This window comes from Octopus sinensis, linkage group LG19 (assembly GCF_006345805.1).
Source record: "Octopus sinensis linkage group LG19, ASM634580v1, whole genome shotgun sequence".
NCBI classification, from domain to species: Eukaryota; Metazoa; Mollusca; class Cephalopoda; order Octopoda; family Octopodidae; genus Octopus; species Octopus sinensis.
Window position 1 is genome coordinate 16308019 of NC_043015.1, and position 22209 is coordinate 16330227.

A 22209-nucleotide genomic window follows, 5' to 3' on the forward strand; every position below is an offset into this window, starting at 1 on the left:
CAGGTCTCACAATGCCTATGCAATATATATAAATATAAAATTCATGTTATGTTTAGAAGCAATGAACATTACTGGAATTTCCAACTCGAATAGAACAAACCACTCCAAATCTTTGTTATAGCATCCTTGTGAATGGGTATATGAGGACTGGTTAGCTTATACAGGATATAGAGTCATATAATGTAAAAAACTGAAGTCAAACCAAGTAATAATATTTTGAATGCATTTAACATGTATGTTTCAGATAATTGCGTTACGAGATGAAACTATTCTCTTATCTACTGCACAACTATCTGAAATGCATTCAAAATATCATTTACTTGATTTGATTTCATATGTATATATATGTGTGTGTGTGTGTGGACTGGCATCCCATCCAGTTGGGGAACACATACACCATAGAAACCCGGAAACGGGGCCCATGAGCCTGACTAGGCTTTAAAAGGGCGCATTTATTTATATATATATATATATATATATATACACATGAGGAAGATGACATAAGTATGTATATATGTAAAACAGTATAGATATTTCTTAAATTGTAATTTTGATTCTTTTTAATACCTAATTATATGCTCCATAGAAAATTTGGAGAAAAGAAATCCATTTCTTATGAAAGATAAATATTTAAAAGAGCATGAGAAATTAGTTGTATCATTGTTAAACTTATGTAAAGACAGAAGTGCTACACAGAAACTGTTATAAAATGTGATGGTTTACTGCAAAAGAGGAGATCTGAACTGTAATTCTGAACCTGAATTGTGTTTCAATGAATCAGAATTTCCATCATTTATATCTCATCTCATTATCTTTGCCAGCTAATTCCTAGGAAGGTCATGGAGAAAGAATCCTCAAGCATGCCTTCTATCTGGTCCTGTTAGAAGTCACTGTCTCTAATTGATCCAGCTGGATCCCCAAGCGAGACCACCCAAGCTCATGGATGTTGCCCACCCTTGGGTCTCCTACTGGTTGGTTTTACTCATAAAACCCGTCCCACGATTCTTTCCCAAGACATTCTTACTACATGGCCATAGATTCAGAGCAGTGATCGCTCAGTTAAGAGTAGCAGTGGCAATCAGGAATGATAATCCCAATTTTCAAAACGAGAGATTTCTCTAATTATAGAGGGATCTCATTAAGCCTCCCAGTAAAGTCTAAGCTGGATGTCTGACAAAGAGATGTAGGGATATTATTGAGTCCAAGTTAACTGCTGAGCTGTGCTATTTGCCCTGGACAAAGCACAGCCGACCATATATTCACACCACAGCAGGTTTTTGAGAAGTCATGGGAGTATGATCAAGAGGTGTATGCTTGTTTTGTTGACCTTAAAAAGGCATGCGGGTGCTTCCCATGGATCTTGTGAAAGATTCTGCAGAAGTACACGATCAATGGACAGCTTCCTGTTGCCTTTAAGTACCTATACAAATGCTCTAGGATTTGTGTTTGGATAAATAGTAATAAGTTGAACCTATTCAATGTGGGTGTTGGACTCTGCCAAGAGTGTACACTGTCACATCGTTTGACCATATCAAAGATCTTGGTTAATGTCTTTCTTATGACTGACCACAGCAACTGATTTATCTATTCCGATCCCTACTCACCATCAGATCAACATGTCAGATGATTTGAGTAGGGCCATGTCATCTGCAAATTCCATCTGACTAATCGTATATCTGCCAGTTTTGATACCACTTCCAAGCCCTATTCAACTCATCTGACATGTTGATCTGAAGGTAAGTAGGGGTCAGAACAGATAAAGCAGAGTTGATGTGGTCAGTCATATGAAAGGCATTAACAAAGATCTTTGATATGGTCAACCAATGTATTTTGTAAAAGCTCTAAGATACCACTGTTCCAAAGAAGGTTAGCAGTGTATTTGAAGTGAAGCCAAGAAAAAGGCGAGGTTCAGAGAGTCAGTAATCTGAAAGCAGAACCATAAGAATAGGAGTTCTCTGTGAAAGCTGCATAATCTGCATAATTCTTCAATTTTTATGTCATCAAAACAACAACTCCTGAAAACAAGTAAGTTAAAATCATCACCCATGCAGATAATTTTACAGATTTTAGTTCTAACACAGACTTGGTAACCAGCACATTGTTTGCAAACAGAAGATTGCAATTGTCATGAGCTAAATCAACTGTGACTTGGTTTATCTGCTTAGTTCCATCATATTAACCAGTAAGTAGATGCTCAGAAATAAACTAATCAGTATAGAAGTAAAATAATAAGTTTTTTTTTGTAATTGTATTCTGCTGCTAAATGCTTGATAATGAAAATTTTCTTAATCTAGAATATTTACAGCATCTATCTTGGTAATTAACATTGTCAGATTATATTTAGCAAACTTAAAAAGTATTGCTGGCAGAGTGAGAATTAGAAATGAGATTTGCAAGACAAGTGGGAAAATGCTGCCTTTTTTTCATCAAAAATCGAATTTATGTGTCTGTACCCAACTATAAAGAGGAAGAAGAAAAGTGTAATGAGAGAGAGAAAGATGTGAGACAGATGCTGCTATCACAGAGAGTAAAATATAGCCCCAAGTGAACTAGGTACACTGAACATACGACATACTGTATTACCTTACTAAATGGGTAGAGCATGTGACACATTGTGTGACTAACAGACAAAAAGAAGAAAATACTATGTTATTTTGTTAAATATGAATTTATGGCATGTTGTAGCCAAAATATCCTTTGTTAAGAAACCTATTGGGGAAAAAAATAGAAAAATATGGGCCTATTGTGATAGAGAGAATATAGTGAGCTCATTAATTTAAAATCAGAAATTGTTCTGTAGCAGATTGGTGACAAGGTCTCAGAAATTGTCAGAAAATATTGAATCACTTTCTCTAAATACATGATGGAGGACTGGTAATTTATTGCTTTTCCTAAAAGAGAACTAAATTTAAGTTGTAAAGCAAAACAATTTATAGTTTAAATTACCAATAAAAAGCATATATTCGCTTCAAACTAGCAAGCAAAGCAAAAGTTTCGTCTTCATCAGGTTGTTCACCCTGAAAATACAAAAAAAATATTCTTTTTAATTATTATTATCATTATTATTATTAAGATGGCAAACTAACAGAACTGTTAGCATACCAGACAAAATGCTTCACTACATTTCTTCCAGCTTCACATTCTGAGTTCAAATTCAACCAAGGTTGACTTTGCCTTTTATCTTTCCCCAAAAATTTCAGGCCTTGTGCCTTAGGTAGAGAGGATTATTATTATCATTATTTATAAAAACATTTAATTTTTCATTAATAATATTAAAGCTTTCCAATCAAGTTAAATGCTATGTAAATACATGAATGAGAGTTACAATGACTGGAAGCAGCAATAATTGTAAATATTTCTTGAGAAAACAAAAATTAACGAGATGTTCGATATCTTACTTACTTCAGCAAAAAAATCTTGCATAGATTCTTTAAATTTAGAAACAAGATTATCAACCAAAGTTTTTTTAGCTACATCACATTTTCCTCCAATAGCATATTCTTCACTACACAAACACTCATAGCATTTAGATGCTGCTTCTAGGACCTGAAAATTAAGTGAGAAAGACAGAATTTAGATAATGGAATAGGTAGAGAAAGTAAATTCAGGACCTTTTAGTATTTAGCTTTATTTTAGTAGGTAGTATGTTCGAATTGCAAAAATGTTTATTTTCCCTTTCATGCATCTGAATGCAATAACAAAATATCAACAATAATACTAGAATGAAAAATGTGAGCAAGGGATAACAATATTCTTAAGTATTTAATAAACCTGGAAAAATACAGGACAAGAAGTAAGCCTAAAATAAAAGAAAAGAGCTTAAAATATTACAGCTAGAATACGGCTTGCCAATTAAATAAAATATTCAAATAAGCCAAGCCATTCAATACTGATCAACCATCTTTCATCCAAGAAGTAAGCCTAAAAGAAAAGAGCTAAAAATACTGTTACTAAATATAAAATTCAATAAAAATAATCTGATGCTTTATCATAAATCCCCATGTATCAAATATTGTTTTAAGATTTTTGAAATAGAGATTCATTTTTGTTTATTTATTATTAATACAATGTTATAAAGATGATATTTATTTCTTTCATTGTGATTACCTCTATGACATCTACATTTATTTGAGGAAACTTAGATTTACCTAACAGTAAAATGAACTGGCAAACAGTTAACTAACTAAAAATCAAAGTTTTAAAAGTAAAGTAATTTTGTCAAAAATAGAACAAAGAAAACATTTGATTACTTAAATAGTCTTAAATTGTACTATAGTCTAACATTTAATTTACTTACCTACTTTCTTTACATATGTAAAAAATTTTAACTATTAACGTAACAAAATATTATGGCAGTAATCACTTTATTTTCATATATTAAAATAATTCAAAATTTATTTACAGTCAAGCTTAGCAAAAGTGAAATAATTTGAGCAAAAGATGGTTGATCAGTATTAAATGGCTTGGTTTATTTGAATATTTTATTTAATTGGCAATGCATTGAAATTTTATTTTAGCTGCAATATTTTTAAGCTCTTTTCTTTTATTTTAGGTTTACTGCTTGTCCCGTATTTTTCCAGTTTTATTAAATACTTAGGAATATCTTGATCCCTTGCTTGCGTTTTTCATTCTAGTCCACTTTTTTTTACAAGCAATGTAGGAAAATTAATTTTTATTCTAATAATAAATTTAGCTTTTTCATATTATTAATTATCTTACTGATCAATAATTGATACCTATTCATTTTTGTTAGAAATTCTAAATTGAATAGCACTTTTTTTTTTTACAATGAGTACTATGAAATCTGCCTATTTAGAATTAACTTTTTAATTAATATTTATCAGAAATAAAATTTTTTAAAAAGAGAGCAATGATGAAAAAAAATATAAAGCACTAACTATGAGCAATGAGGAATCAAATGGGTTAGGAGAGAAGGTAGACTAAAAAACAAAACAATTATAGATTGGATTTTCTGTTTGCCTTGTATTGACAAGCTATCATTTGAGTATCTTTGTAATTGCAAGACATTTACAACTGTTAATTACTGAAAGCTGCATAACTTTTTTTCTCTTTAAAATATTATGGGGTTAGCAAAAAAAAGATACGTTTGGTAGAGATCTTTCATTTGGACACAAATAGCTGAGATATTTTAAGTTTACTTAACAATTTTTGTGGCTAGTTAAAGCTGCACAACTAAACTTGCCACGTGCTCAATGGTAGTATTTATAGTTCGCTCATACAGTAAAAGGCACACCAAAATCATACCAACTATGCTTTAAACAGTCATGTGACCACAAATAATTATCTTTTCTGTATTCATTTGCAAAACCAGAAAGCTGTGTTCAAATTTCATTAATCAATAATGTGTTCAAAGTTCATTAATTTCTCAGGTCATTTTTTTCCCCCCAACATATTTGCCTTTAGTTCGTTAATTTTCCAGATCAGTTGAAATTTACCTTTTGACAGTTGGCTGTTCACTGTGTATCCTTTTCTTTGACTTCGTGGAAGGATTTGGTCTCCTCTACAAAGTTTTAACAAACATTTTGCAATTCTGACTTAACATTTCTCTTATTTCACAGACATCTTTCTGTATTGACTTCTCTTTCAAAGCATTTCTTTAGGCTGCGCTGGCACCATCTTTGGAGCCAGTTGTTCAATTGGGTGATGATCTCCTGTGTCAATATGGTGCTTCACACTACACTAGAGCAGTAGTCTCAATTTCGGTGGGATCACTGTTGTCCCTAACACTTTCACTTCATCATCAGTAATATATTTCTTTACTACCCACAAGGGGCTAAACATAGAGGGGACAAACAAGGACAGACAAATGGATTGAGTCGATTACATCGACCCCAGTGTGAAACTGGTACTTTATTTATCGACCCCGAAAGGATGAAAGGCAAAGTCGACCTCGGTGGAATTTGAACTCAGAACGTAACGACAGATGAAACACCGTTAAGCATTTCGCCCGGCACGCAAACGTTTCTGCCAGCTTGCCTTCATCATCAGTAATAGTCTGCTTTACCACCTTGACAGGGACAGATTTTTGCTTTCACCCAAAGATTCATGGAGCAGAAGTACAGTTGACATTCCATAGACGCTAAGTAGTCCAGACCTAAGAGACAAGAATACTCCATCCCCACCACACAGACTGGAAGTTTGACCTTTTGTCCTGCAACTTCAATCAGGACATCAACTGGTCCTCTCAGTTCAGTAGAGTGCCTGGTAACACCACACAACTGTCCTGATGACTCTAGTAAGTTTTGATGCTGTAACATCTTGGGTCCCCACAAAAAACTGAACTGAGGCTGAATTAATCACAAGATGACACTTCTGGCCATCAATTCTACCATGCACTTGTATGTTGTCAATTACAGACCTTTTACATCTTCTAGGGGTTGGGGCTTCTTTGGAATATTTAGTTGACAGATGCCCCTTGACACCAGCCCCTTCTAGTTTTCCGACTCTTTGTCTTTCGTTACCTTCTTACTATCCTTCTTTAGTGTAGGGCAGTTAAAACCAAGATGTTCCTTTCCACCACATGTCTCACACTTTCTCCTAAGTGTGAACTTTTTACCATCATCCTACCGTCGCTCTCTCTTCAGGATGTAATAATCTTGCATCTTGTGTCCTGTCTCTTGTTCTTTCTTCTTCAAACAGCTTTCTCTTTTATGTCTGACCTTCTCACAGTACCAACAACTTTCATTAAATTCTCCTGCTTTACATACTTGCCTTTTCCTTGCTTTGAATCTCGAACAGTAGTCCAGCTGGAATCTTCCTGTGCTAGACCTTACATACAACTCAAATTCCAGAGCTCTAGCCAATGCCTCTTGCATAGTGTTCAGTTGTGCTCATTTCACTTGAACTGCACTGCCCAAAGAGTCAAATAACTGCTCTTTCACCACAAGAGCCAAAAGTTCCTGGGCAAGCTGTTATAGTGATTCTCCTCTAGCCCTTAAGTGGGTCTGAAGTCATACTTTGTACACTTCACTGAGGCACATAGTACCATATCTTCTCTCAAACACTTCAATTAGTTAAGAATAACAGCTTCTGACCTCCACAGACAACTGGCTCAGTACCTCTTGTGCAGTGCCCTTTAAACAAGTAGCAAACTGAACTGCTCTTTGCCCATCGTCCCATCCATTCTGGTTAACAAATAGCTCAAACTGGACATGGTAGGCCTCTCATAACACTTTGCCCTCAAATTGTTGTGGTTGCTTCTTAATGGGAACTCTACTGCAGCCTTGCACTGTTTCTGCACCAATTTTTTGGCTACTTAAAGCTGCATAACTTTTTTCTTTCTATCACATATCTTTTAACAAGGTCTTCACCAAAAGATTGTATTCATTGAGTTCTTTTAACTAGTCATAACTAAAATAGTTTTTTTTTTAAATAACTGAGAAATTACAAGTCAAAGTAAATATTAGGTGTTACTCTCCCACTTTTGGCCCTACATTCGATTATTTTATGTCAAACAACAAATTATCACTTTTTTTTTTTCATCACTTAAAGCTGCATAACTTTTTTCTATCCAATTTCTGTTAACAGGGTTTATACCATAAGATTCTACTCATTGAGTTCTTTTAGAAATACATAATTAAAGTACAGCTTGCTTTTCAAATAACTGAGAAATTACAAGTCAAAGTAAATATCAGGTATTACTCTCCCATTTTTTTATAACTTTTTTCTACTGAACTAAATATCAATTATTTTACGTCAAAATGTACCTTACCACTGGTTGATCATAGTGCAAAAAGCCAAATTAAGATTGAGCTAAAACTGAATTAGAGGTAGTGTCAAACTGGCTGCATGTGAGTAAAAGTTCACCTTAATATGATTCACACACTGCCATGTGTGAATGATATTAGACTGATTACATTTGATTACATCCTTTTACAGAAGTTCATCTTGTGCAAAAGAAAAAACAAAAATAATTTTTATTGAAGGGCTTATCTTCAATACTAGCAGCTGGGAAAGCAAAGTCAACTGCATGGTCACTAAGCATTTCTCGAGCAAGCAGAGGACTTTCTACTGATTGTAAATTTAAAATATGAAAACACATGTGTTGATAACTGCTCAGAGTAATAGGTGTTCTGATCACTAAAAGGAATGCTAAGTTTTCTAGATACAATTTTACAAAGGCTAAAAATATGAATATTCTAAAGAGTTCAGAAAGAGATATCCTATTCTTGCTCTGAGGAGAGTGAAAGCTATCCACATCCACAACAAAAGAAAGTGCAGTGTTGTGAATTTTCTTTCATGTATTTCTACATTCGATAATAGAATGCATTGACAGAGGATTTAGCCTTTTTCAATACCAACCTGGCTTACGTTATTAGTCAGTACATGAATAACATGAGTTTTTAGTAGGGATAAATCTCATAATGTTATACAATAACACTGTGTCAAGTTGTGTTCCTAACACCAACTTAAGTAATTTTACTAAATATCATTATTATTTTCAAAATTAATTGAATCATATTGGTACAATATTCATGTTAGAAGTAAGATATATAAAAAATAAATGAGTAAAGACTATCAGTTTTATCTATTATCTTACTTCATAATATGGGATTAGTAAATCTACAGCATTGAGTAAACCAGGTGAAAAAAAAATCATAAAATACCATAAGCAAAAATCATACACTTAACATGAAAAAAATTCAGAGTATAAAACAGCAACAATTAAAAACACCCCTTACTTCAGAATCTGTGTGTTTTTCAACAATTTCATGTAGGTATCTTAATAATGCTTCAAGATTCTGCAGAAGGAAAAGAAAAAAAAAATTAAGATTGCAGAATGAAAGCCATATATAATATATGCCTGCTATTTTTGCAGTTATCACATTTTCAACAAAGATGACAGGAAATTCCAGACTCAGAAGCAAAATAGAATCAAGAGATCTTAAAGTAAACTTAGCTCTGCAGCTATTGAAGGAATGGTTATACTTGAATTCAAGAAAAGGAATAAGTAAAAATTCCATATAATGTATCCAGTGTAAATTATGGATGCACAAAAAGTACCACAAGCAGGCTAACAAGGGAAGTAGATTTCATAAGTAGATGTAGAAGAATAATTAATAGTAAGAGTACACTTGATAATTAGGAATAGAGCAAAGCATTCTGAAAGCATAGCTGCTAGTGTAACAAGCTGAAAAAAGTTATGGGACCTATTGTTTCGACTAGCAAGAAAAAGTTTCTTTCTGTGAGTAAAGAACAAAGTTTATGTTAGTTGAGTATGAAATGCAAGTAGTAAGAATTCAGCCTTGAGTTCAAAAGATTTGTGAAAAAATGAGGCAAGCAGAGGTCACTAGATACGTAACATTAGTGCACATGAACAATGGAAGCCAATTGAGTGGAGATAAAAGCTGTATATAAGAGAAATGAAGTGTTGTGTACAAAACCGAGCTGTAATAAAGAAGTACCAAGCACTCCAAGTTGAAGGAACTTGTGGAAGAGGGGAATCAAGAAAGACATAGGGTGAAACACTGTGCTGAAGAAGTATATGCTTAAACTATGCATAGTTAGAAAAAGGATAAAAGAAAAAAATGGTGGTGGTGAGGGTAGAGGTTGGGATGTGTAATATCTACAGTACACTCATGTCTTTTTCACCCATCATGTATATTAAGTCTCCCGTCCACCAACCATCATTGTTATTTACTTCCCTTGCATCTATCATTCCATCTTTCTCCAAATGCACTGGATGTCTGTATTCAACAATCGCCTCTTTGTCATCACTATTCTCTTTATTGCATCTCATCACACACTTTCTTCCATTACTCCAACCTTTGTCACTCATTGTTAACATCCGTCAATTACTCTCCCTTACATTACTCCCTCTTCTACTATTCTTTCTCTCTTTTATTACTCTCTTCCCCACAATCACCACTGCCACTCCCACAACTTGATTCTATTCAATTGCCTTACCAACAACAATCTCTCTCTCACCACTGTAATCTCTTTTCTATCACCCTCTAGTTATGTTGCTCCAATTCAATCTTCTTACTACCAATCATCATCATTGCAGTTCTCTATCACCCACTTCCATTACTTTCTGTTACAACTTTTTTTACTCTGAACATCCTGGTTCGATTCTGTAGTTTGATGAAAAAAAAATGCCAGGAGAGAGACAACTCTTACTGCTAGTGAATGAATAAACAGAAACAATAGAAGGTAGAGGTGACTTTTTAGTCTCACCAAGAACAAGATGTCTTCAGTGCTGGTTTCACAACAAAATGCACCCAGTACACTGTGAAGTGGATGGTGTTAAGAATGTCATCCACTCAGAGAAGCTGTCTCAAAAATGGGAAGTACAAGTAAGATGTGGTTTGTGATTTGTCGAAGAGAGCAGTAGCCTTCAATAAGATTTTATTCAGATCATAATGACCTGTTCATCTCTTGCCAACATAGAGAAGCAGGAGCAAAATGATGACAGTGATTATAGCAGCAAGAAATTTTATATCTAAAAGCTAAGAGTCAAAGCTCAACTTGCACCAGGCTTGTATTCTTCTTTCACTGGCAAAACGTTTACCCAGAAACTGCTTTTCAACAACTAGCTCAAACTTTCAAGAGAGCAACTACATTAAATATAATTTTCTCGTTTTGGTTTTTCATTGATACTTGTAGTTCTGCATGGAAATAACACTTTTATGGTGTTAGATACTTCTAGTGTTTTAAGCATGTTCTGGTAATAACAATTTTAAAATTCATTATTCATTCGAAGCAGCTGTCTGGCTTCCGCGTCAGTGGGCACGTAAAAAGCACCATTTGAGCGTGATCATTACCAGCGTCGCCTTACTGGCACTTGTGCTGGTGGCACGTGAACAAAACATTCGAGCGAGGTCGTTGCCAGTACCACTGGACTGACTCCTGTGCAGGTGACTCATAAAAAACACCATTTTCAAGCGTAGCTGTTGCCAGTGCTGCCAGACTGGCCCTCGTGCCGGTGGCACGTAAAAGCACCCAGTTGTAGAAACTCTGCCAGATCAGATTGGAGCCTGGCGCAGCCATCTGGTTCACCAGTCCTCAGTCAAATCGTCCAACCCATGCTAGCATGGAAAGCAGATGTTAAACGATGATGATGATGATATGAACATTTCTGGAGATAGCTTAAAATAGCCAAATGCTAAAGCAGCATTAGTCAAAAATGAGATCTTCATCCTCCTCCTCATCATCACCGTTTAACATCCACTTTCCATGCTAGCATGGGTTGGACAATTTTGACTGAGAGCTGGCGAACCAGATGGCTGCACCAGGCTCCTATCTTGATCTGGCAGAGTTTCTACAGCTGGATGCCCTTCCTAACGCCAACTACTCCGAGTGTAGTGGGTGCTTTTTACGTGCCACCGGCATGGGGGCCAGTTAGGCGGTACTGGCAATAACCTTGCTCGAATCTTTTTACACGTGCCACCGACACAGGTGCCAGTGAAGCAACGTTGGTAACGATCACACTCGAATGGTGCCCTTTTACGTGCTAGTTGGCTGCTCTGGCAACGATCACGCTCAGATGGTGATCTTGGCACCCTACTAGCACAGGCACAAGTGCCAGTAAGGTGATGCTAGTAACAATCATACTCGAATGGTGCCCTTTTTATGTGCCACTGGCACGGAAGCCGCTCTGTCAATGATCACGCTCGTATGGTGCTCTTTGCACCCCGCTAGCATGGATGCCAGTCATCGAATTTGATTTCACTTGCCTCGACAGGTCTTTGCAAGCAGCGTTTAGTAACCAAAGAAGGAAAAGGCACGCATAAGTGGGCTGGTTATGCTCCTGGCATAGGCCACAGGTTATGGTCTCATTTGGCTTGCCGGGTCTTCTCAAGCACAGCATATTTCCAAAAGTTTCGGTTGCTAGTCATTTCCTTGGTGAGGCCTAATGTTCGAAGGTCGTGCTTCACCACTTCATCCCAGGTCTTCCTGGGTCTACCTCTTCCACAGGTTCCCTCAACCACTAGGGTGTGGCACTTTTTCACACAGCTATCCTCATCCATTCTCACCACATGACCATACCAGCGCAGTCGTCTCTCTTGCACACCACATCTAATGCTTCTTAGGTCCAACTTTTCTCTCAAGGTACTTACACTCTGTTAAGTATGTACACTGACATTACACATCCATCAGATCATACTGGCTTCATTCCTCACGAGCTTACGCATGTCCTCAGCAGTCACAGCCCATGTTTCACTGCCGTGTCTACCTTTTACTCTGAGCGAGAGGCCCTTTGTCACCATCAGAGGTAAGAGCTCTCTGAACTTTGCCCAAGCTATTCTTATTCTAGTAGCTACACTTTCAGCGCACCCTCCTCCGCTACTGACTTGGTCACCTAGGTAACGGAAGCTATCAACTACTTCTAGTTTGTGGATATTATTGAAAGTAATGAGATAAAAACTATGTATGAGGTATGTATTACTCCAAATAAATACAAATAATATCTATATAAAAATATCATTTTCAAGTCTATTACCTTTTCTTGGCGGCTAGATGTATAGATATCCAAATCAAAATATTGTGGAATTTGTAGAAGATTAGCAACTTTCTCTGAGTCCATTAAATACTGTTGTTTACAAAAAGAAAAGAAGAAACATACAAAAAGTTTTCTTTTTATACAGAGATATGATCAATTTAAAAAATTTAAGCTTCAAAATTCTTAAGAACATTATTCATAAATTGATGCATACATTTAAGTATCTGCTCCTTATAAATCTGAGTCATTTCATGACACTGAAACTACTACCCACTTTTATAGAAAAACTCAATACTAGCATTGATTTTTGATACCATATTTGCAAATGGTTATAATGAAAACAAAAAAATCTTACTTTTAATAACATCAGTGGCAATGTTTGAATGAAATGTTCTGTAAGTTTAGTTTTATCTTCAAGTACCAGTTTATTCTCTTTTGCAGTAAGCTAAAATTAAAACAAATCAGAACATAAATTTATATTATTTATCTCTTTCTCAGACAGCTAAACAAAAATCTCTCCAAGTATTCAACCAAATTTACAACATTGCTATTAAGACAAAACTTGTAAGAAAAGCACCTTAACAATAAATTTGAAGCTGTACGAACCCATCTCTTATAGTGGATCCAGTGCTAAGTGAGACATACTATCATTGAGAAGAAGAAAGAAGTTTCCTTTCTGAAGACAAGTATAAAATCAACCCCCTTCTCTCTCTCCATATTACTCTATTACTTGTTTCAGTCATTTGACTGCAGCCATGCTGAAGCACCGCCTTTAGTCGAGCAAATCGACCCCGGGACTTATTCTTTCTAAGCCCAGTACTTATTCTATTGGTCTCTTTTGCTGAACCGCTAAGTGACGGGGACGTAAACACACCAGCATCGGTTGTCAAGCAATGCTAGGGGGACAAACACAGACACACAAACACATATATATATATATATACATATATACGACAGGCTTCTTTCAGTTTCCATCTACCAAATCCACTCACAAGGCATTGGTCGGCCCGGGGCTATAGCAGAAGACACTTGCCCAAGATGCCACGCAGTGGGACTGAACCCGGAACCATGTGGTTGGTTAGCAAGCTACTTACCACACAGCCAACCTCAAACAAACTAACACCAGTGGTAGTAGACAAACACGCACATACACAGCAGGCTTCTTTCAGTTTCTGTCTACCAAATTCACTCACAAAGCTTTAGTCAGCACGAAGCTATAGTAGAAGACACTTGCCCAATGCAGTGGGACTGAGCCTGGATATCATAAGAATTTAGAAACTTCAACAATACTAGGTGTCCATTGATCACTTAACTTTTATCATCTTAACTCTCCTCATACAACTACTTGTCAACTTCAATGTTCCTTTTTTGACTTTTTACATTAACAACTCTCTCTATCTTCCTTTTACTACCCCCACCTCTCTCTATATATATATATGATGTAAGGCAGTAGTTCTCAACCAGGGTCCAAATAAGATTTTGCTGTTGAAATTTATCGGCAATAAATTGCTTATACTTCTACAAAACACAAAATATATTAACAATTGTCTTTAAACAATTCCTAATAATATCTAATTATAAAAATAGAAGATTTTTTTACGAGAGTAAAATAGAAATTAAAGGAATCACAGGTAAAAAAAGGCTGATAAACATTGATGTAAAGCAGGACTGGAGAAATTAACCAACCAAACGTTTATATTGGTTGTTATTATACAGAGATTATTAACCCTTTCGATACTAACCCGGCCGTGGCTGGCCGAGAATACTCCTTGTTATTTAAATGTGATTTCACTTTGTAAATAGATGAGTTATAGTATACGACATTGCTTGATGTGATATCTGAACTCAGTGAATTTTGGGAGATTTTTTCCCCACATTTTTTCGGTGTTGATTTTTTTCCAACTTTGAAAATGGATAGGAGTTTCATGCTATCAAGCAGTGATTCCAAATTTAAATGTTTTTCAACGGAAAATATGGAGATATCGAGAAAAAGAATGAACGAGGTACAAAAGCATGTGGTGTACAAGAATGAATGGGATACTTCTGTATCCAAAACTGAAAGCGGCGATTGCGACAGCAAAGATGATTTTGCATCAGAATGAAGTAAAAACTTTAAAAATGATTTTATTAGCAATTTTTCTGAAGAGATGGGGTCTATCCATAGTCTTTCTTAGGAAACGAAACCATTAGACTTTTATTTTTTCAGTATGCTTGTTTGAAGTGATCACTGCAGAAACAAACTGTTACACAGAATGTAAACAAAGAGTATATGCCAGGAAATCCCACGAAATGGGGGATCAAAGTTTGGAAAATTTGTGAAGCAAATACTTACAATGTGGTCTGGAATTTATCACTTCCATACCATAACCAGAGCTGTATGTTATTTTCTGACCGATTTTTTTAGTTCAGTCAAACTTGCAGTGGATTTAGGTAGATTCCTGTATTTCACCTTTATAGTACACCTGTTCTTTTGTGCATTAAATTCAGCTGAAAATCTAGTGATGAGCACAATTCTTCTATATCAAAATTTTGTTGCATACCCAATTGAATATTAGCTGATGATTCATTTTCTATGATGTTTAAACAAAATTTTTATATTTTTACCTTTTGCTCAGTTTACCTGAATTTACTTGTAATTAGAGTCACTTTGAGACAAAAGTTATGCAATAGAATTGATTAAGAACCCTTTCTTTAATCATGTTCCAAATATTACATTAATATGTTGATAAGTAAAAAAAGTTACAGTTGTTTAATGAAACTAGTCTAAATTCATGATTATTTTAGAATTTAATTGAAGCTCATGAGGGGTGTATTTTGGTCAGAAATATAGTAACGAAAGGGTTAAATTCCAAGAAAAAAAAGCAGAACCATACCTTTCTGTTAGGTCCACGACCAACAGGAGATTCACCTGTCGCTGCTTGCTTCACACAACATACCATTATTTCTATAAGACTTGTTTCACGGCGATCATCAAGAGCTACACAAATATATGGAGACGTAAACAAACCAGAATGTAAAACTATGTCGTTTATAAGTATACATCACATCACTATCAAAAGTAGATGTTAATGAATGATTATGCTCTTTCTTCTCAGCACTAGTTCTTTAACTTATACCAGTAGTATAAAGAACAATATTGTGTTGTGCTGAATTAACAGTGTAACAAATTAATCACCAGCTTCTTTGATAATAAAACACTGCTAAGAACACTGTCAACAACCAAGGTTTCTGGTAATCCAGTTTGGGTTGAATTGGAAAGTATAGTAAACTTCCAAAATAACAGCATCAAGTATAATGGACAATTCAAGCGAGTGACACTTTAAAAAATCGTCATACAGTAAAGAAAATTATTAGCAACTCATCAGTTTGTTGACATCCATTTCCACAATTTGGAAAATGCTACCTAGCCAATTGCTTACTGCTTACTTCGCAGCTAATAAAGTAGTATTCATTATAATCTATTTCTATATTATATTTACTATATCCCTCCTTATTTATAAATACATTTGTATTTAAATTTATATATAAATATATTTTAAAATAATTCATAGACAATGAAAAATTTACAATAACAGCATCTAAAAGCCTTCCCTAAGATTGTTTTTATTTGGAAAGTTTACTGAAATTACATTCAATTAATCACTACTTGAACAGAACAGATCAGAAAATAGAAGACTGTAAGCATCAGCAAATGACTATCTTGCGTTAAAGTTAAGTTACCAAAGCATACATCACATCACCAAGTAGGAGCAGATCTCAGTTTCAACAGATTTAAATATGTAAGACGCACATCGTAGGTGGAATTATGATTGGTTGAACTACATGAATAAGATTCAAACTTAACAAAAAAAAAAAAGAGAGCAGAATCAATGAACTGCTATAAAAGACATCTGGTGATTTCTCACCATTAGTCCTTTCTATACCTTTAGTCAATCAGATTAGACAGCTTATTATGTTAATTTAGATGTCATTTAAACTAATGATTTTTAGTCACTTAACTTATTACCAATATCAATTGAGAGGAAGGAGGAAAACTTTGGTATCTTTAGCATTTTCAAGGAAATTAAAACAACTTTTATTTGCTCTCATCAAATATATATTACGGCCAGTTTATCAGGCTTAAGAAGTCATCCATCAATAATCACTTGAGAATTCATATTCCTGGGTTACTATACAACCACAAATCACTGACCTATGAAGACCATAAGTTTGTTTGGAAAATGTACTTACATTCTTCATCTTTCCCTGTATCCTCCAAAAGTAAATCAGTCATACATTCCCAATCTTTCATCATGTCATTGATGTCCCAAAGACTATCCACCAAATAAGCACCATGTTCATGAAGCTAACCAAATAAGACAATAAATTAAATAATTAACATTCAATAACAGTTCAATTCAAAGATTAAATCTTACTGAATATTAAAGATATTAAATAGTTAAAAAATGTACAGAATAAAGAAAAAATAAGAGCCTTACCTCACTTTCAATGAAAAACTGCACCAAATCTCTGATCAGAGGAGTATTAGGACTGCGACGCTTGCCTTTGCTAATTTTGAGGCAACGTAGACTTTCATCATCCTTTTGGAAAAGTTTAGCATTCAAAAACTCCCCAGCAGCTTGAGCTACTTGTCTATGGGAAGAGTAAACCAACTCATAGACGTTTTCACAGTCCTTGTCAGTTAACACTGACTCATTATATCTGGAAAAACAAAGATTAAAAATAGTAAATTTGTAAGATTTAACAAGACTTTGAAGTAATGAGTTATACCTCACCGAATTATTTAGCAGTAAGTCTTCATATGTCTACTTCCCATTTAGTCATTTAATAAAACAGGGACAGACAACAAGCCATGTTGCTATGCACATCAAGATGAGAGAATACTTAGGCTGATAGCTAAATATACAAAAGCCTACACATCCTTCAGAGATTGTAAATATCTAAGTGGATAGGGTACTAGACTAGCAGTTAGAAAGTCAGTGGTGCATATACTTCCACTAGCACTGGCTAAGACATTTAACCTACAACAAATGGTTAAGTTCACAGTTATAATATAGCTATGGCTCACTACCAAAGTAGGTTTCATAGTGTGCAGTGCTAAATTCAGCTCATCCTTTTGATGTAAGCTGCAGAATGACTATCTCTGCTAGAAAAAGTTTAAAATACCGATGCTAAGGGACATACTACCTGCAACTTACATGACCTTCATTTACAGATATATCCAAAAATAATCTTCAACAGGGTTCTGAATTTATATTTTAATACAACTGTGGGTCCAACCTCTGTCAGCATAGACAACAGATGCTAAATAATGATGATGATACCAAAGCCAAACCATTACTAGAATACAGAGACTACAATGGTACAAAAAACTTGCTAATTCTGAACAACTTAACAAAAACTTCCATCACTGCAAACTGTGTTTAGCATTTCTTATAAATATGAAGACTTCTGTCCATCAGTGTTGACACTGTATCAGTACTTGGAAAGTTTATGACCAGTTGTTGCCAATGTAACAAATCCACCCACACTGCCCCTGGAAAGGCATAGCCAATAAAACTCGGTAGCAGTGTTTATCAAAGGTGAATTTAAAAAGTAAAGAACTGAAACAGATACTACACAGCATTTTGCTCAATGCTATAACAATTTCTACTAATCCTCATTCTGGGTTGGTACTTCAATCATCAAAGAATTAAAACCAAAACTGGCCTTGGTGGAATTTGAACTCAGAGCACAGAGATGCAAAACAAAAACAGCAAATTATTTTGTCTGATATATATCATCATCATCATCATCGTTTAGCGTCCGCTTTCCATGCTAGCATGGGTTGGACGGTTCTACTGGGGTCTGTGAAGCCAGAAGGCTTCATCAGGCCCAGTCAAATCTGGCAGTGTTTCTACGGCTGGATGCCCTTCCTAACGCCAACCACTCCATGAGTGTAGTGGGTGCTTTTTATGTGCCACCCGCATATATAAATGGTAATTTGGCAATGCTGTGTGTGTGTGTATAGGCACAGGTGTGACTGTATGGTAATATGTTAGCTTCCCAACAACATGGTTTTGGGTCCAGTCCCACTGTATGGCACATTGGGCAAGTGTCTTTTACTGAAGCCCTAGGTTAACCAAAGACTTGTGAGTGAATCTGGTAGACAGAACCTGAAAGAAGCTCTCTCTCTCTCTGCCTGTCTGTGTGTGTGTTTTTAAGTGTGAATGATTCCGTATTTCTACACATTTGTTTTGCTTACTACTATAAGCAATGGCTTCACTAGCAGTGTCATATACTTGCAGTCCATTAAGAAAGTATGTCCAGGCTTCTTGACACTGCACAAATCTTTGTAAACAGAAGGCTCATTTTGGTGACATTTGCTTCTAGTTCACGATGTAAACATGTTCAAGCTGTTTGCTGTTCCACAAACTAGATTATTACATCAAAGGTGGGGGGTTGGCAATAGGAAGGACATCTAGCCATAGAATAATCTGTTCCAACTTACTTTCATTGGACCCATGCACACATGGGAAAGCAGGTGTCTGCTTTTTAGAAGTTGTTGACTGTATTCAATTCTAAATGTGAACACTAGTTTCTTTGCTTGTCACAATCTGCAATCTAGCATACATTCTGAAAACTACTGCACCATGGCATTTGCTTACATCCATGTTTCTGTATTACACTAATATCCAAAAAATAAACAAAACTAGGTTCACAAGAAGGTGAGTAATGTTTTACAACTACGTTAACGAACAACACTCTAATAAGCATTAAAAAGTCCTTCTCTCTAAACGCTTCATCTCTGGAACTCCAATCCATCAACATCTTTACCGTGAATAATAACAACCTACAGCTTTATTTGCATTATCTCTTTCCCCTACAATTTCACTTCCTAACAATTAGAAAAACAGTTAAGCGATGCAATTAAAAGAAAGAGAAGAAAACATATCTGGAAGAAAAAAAATCATAAATTTTACCTTAAAATGCTAATCACCAGTTTTACAGCCTGGACAGCGACCTCATATTCTTTGTCAAGTGTCATTTCCACAATTCGATCCTACAAAAACATGGAATTACCAAAACTGTTAATAATGGTAACAAAATAGCCAGAATGATAACTTTTGCCTTACAAAAACTGTAGATGTTTAGAAAATAAATACATTTTAGTGAATTTATAATGAATATTAATTTTTAATTTCTTTTCAATAATTTTACATAAAATATTCAATGCTACACTAGATGTAAATGCCTTGTCTTTATATATGATATTTTTATGGAGAGAAAAAGAAATTATAAAACTAGTGGCTAAGAATGTGTAAACTGATTTACCTGATTTACTCAAGCTCTTTGTAATAGTGGGCTTATAAGTTAGTGTCCCTATGGACAATAAAAAAGTGTACTTGATTCTGAAGAAATCTCTCAAAAACTACAAGATTAAAACTAATCTCTGACTGATGGATATTAGTAGCTCATGTTGTTTGTTGTTAACACAACACTTCGACTGACATACCCTCCAGCCTTCATCAGGTGTCTTGGGGAAATTTCAAACCTGGGCTCTCATTCCTAAGATGTTGTTGTTGTTCTCTTCGTCATCATCATTACGTCATCTTCATCATCATCATTATTATTCAAGCCACTGCTTAGAATCAAACTCAGAATCTTGGGGTTAGTAGCCTGTACACTCTTAACCACTATGCTACTAACAACAACAACAACATTGATTGCTCTTTTACAGTCCACAAAAATATTACATATATATCTGTATATATATATATTACGTATATATGCATATATATAAAGGTATACATCTGTCTATTATACATGGCATTGGCTAAAATCTATAAGTATGTTCTGTAGTAGAGTATAATGTGGAAACAAAACACTTTACAAACAGCAGTGATTTATAAAAAGTCAATTCATGCAATTCACCACAAAGATTTATAATAAAAATGTGAGTCACAAATATTACAAAGCAAATAATTTCCTTACCTTGAACCTGTTGGTGAAGAGTTCTAGTTTGGGTGCCAGATCCCTGGTATCATAGAGAGGTTGAAGTGCCTTCAAACAACATAAACGCACATCACCCACCTATAAGGTAAATTTTAAACATTTCATTTAATAGAGAAAACTTCCACCTTTCAGTTCATACCCCATCACAGACGTCTATCAAACACCTAAAAAATGCCTAAAGAAACACCTTCCTGCTACTTTCAACTTTTCCTTAGGGATTTTCAAAAGGACACTGCTCTCTAGCCAGGTTTCCTTTCTCAGTTGCTGCCTCCACCTCATCCCCATTCTATTTCGGCCATCCTACAAATACCCCCATACTATGTCCTACCCACTTATCTGTGCCACCATTCGTTTCAATCTCTCGAAAATACACCACATCCTCAACCACCTTCTCCTTCTTGCTTATTCCATCTTTTTCTCCTCTCTTTCACCTTCCTATGCACATTCCACTCTACATCTTCATAATCCATTTTAAATCATCTTTTCCATGATTTCCTCACTCACACTAAACTTTACTCACTCGTCATTTTGTCACAGCTGATGCCTTTAATTTAATTAGATAACAAAAAAGGAGGAATCAGAGATGAAGGTAGCATTTACAATCGTTTCGATTTACTGGTTTAAGTAAATCTCTTCAGAATGCAAATATAGATAGATGCATCGGTTATGATGCGGAAATAATTGATACATATTTAAAAAAATTTTTTTCTAGTTTCAGCTCAGAGCTGCGGCCATGCTGATGCACCGCCGTTTTATGTGATGGTAATATAAACAAAGGTAGTAAGTCTTACATAATATTTAGTTCTTGTGCTGGGTAGAGGTTTGATTGTGGTAGACTGGTTAGTTTCGTTGGGTAATTAGGGCGGGATATTATTTAGGTGTGAGGTTCCTAGTTTGATTAAGTACATTTTTTCCCCATGTGTGTATTCAATTTGTTTATATTCTGCCATGGGTTACCACCAGCGGTAACTCTAACAGGATGAGAAGGGAGCTAACTCCTACCAAATTTTTAATGGATTAGATGGGGTGGTTTAAAAATATATTATGGCTAATAATTATTTAATTGCTATAGTTTAGGAAGTTCTTAATGCTGGAAGGAGCCCTATGTATGTGCAAAGTGTATTATTAAGGAATGTGGGGGCAAGTGGGTTTTGTGGGGTGACTATTTGTGTGTAAGTTTTTAAGGTGTTTCCCAGTTAATTAGACTTATATAGATGAGTATTCAAGTTTGGAATTATGAAAGGCATGAAGACAAAATACATAAAGGCCCACATGAAGACAAATTTTCTGCTCTAAGTATAGCTAGGCATTCTCATAAACAAAGATCACACCGTCTATTTGCAGGGTTGTAGGAGTTTGTTTTTGTGAGTATACGCCAGTTTAAACTAAAATCTTTTTTTTTTTTTTAATCCTTAAGTTCCCAAATGTACTTAGCCCTGTTGAATTAGCCTTATACGTATTTCTGAAGCTCAATTGGTGTGCATTATATCTGAGAATCATTTGGTTCTTAGTGGTACCTATGTATGATTTCGTCTGGATATTTGTGTGGACGTCACATTGGTAAACTACATTATTTGTCTTGCATCTATTTGAGAAATGGCACTTTGTTCTATCCCTACAGCTGCATAAATAATTAGGTGTATCTTTGTCCTTGTATCATGGTGGGAAATTATTATTCAGGTCTGTACCTAAGTTAGCAGGAGGCGCCACATTAGTGGGAGGGGAGGTTAGTCCTATTAGTAAGTTGGTTA

The 22209-nt window shown here is 35.2% G+C and overlaps 1 protein-coding gene across 3 annotated transcripts in view; it reads right to left on the reverse strand.

Annotated features, from left to right (window-relative positions):
* Positions 1 to 22209, reverse strand: part of LOC115221988 (cohesin subunit SA-1) — a 127415-nt gene that overhangs the window by 37602 nt on the left and 67604 nt on the right. For all 3 annotated transcript variants that reach the window (XM_029792094.2, XM_029792092.2, XM_029792093.2), the window contains exons 10-19: positions 20438 to 20536; positions 19426 to 19505; positions 16942 to 17164; positions 16694 to 16808; positions 15337 to 15440; positions 12819 to 12908; positions 12464 to 12553; positions 8703 to 8762; positions 3403 to 3546; positions 2947 to 3017 (exon numbers count right to left, since the gene is read on the reverse strand). In XM_029792094.2, the coding sequence (XP_029647954.1) occupies positions 2947 to 3017; positions 3403 to 3546; positions 8703 to 8762; positions 12464 to 12553; positions 12819 to 12908; positions 15337 to 15440; positions 16694 to 16808; positions 16942 to 17164; positions 19426 to 19505; positions 20438 to 20536 (1076 nt within the window). The remainder of the gene's footprint in view (positions 1 to 2946; positions 3018 to 3402; positions 3547 to 8702; positions 8763 to 12463; positions 12554 to 12818; positions 12909 to 15336; positions 15441 to 16693; positions 16809 to 16941; positions 17165 to 19425; positions 19506 to 20437; positions 20537 to 22209) is intronic.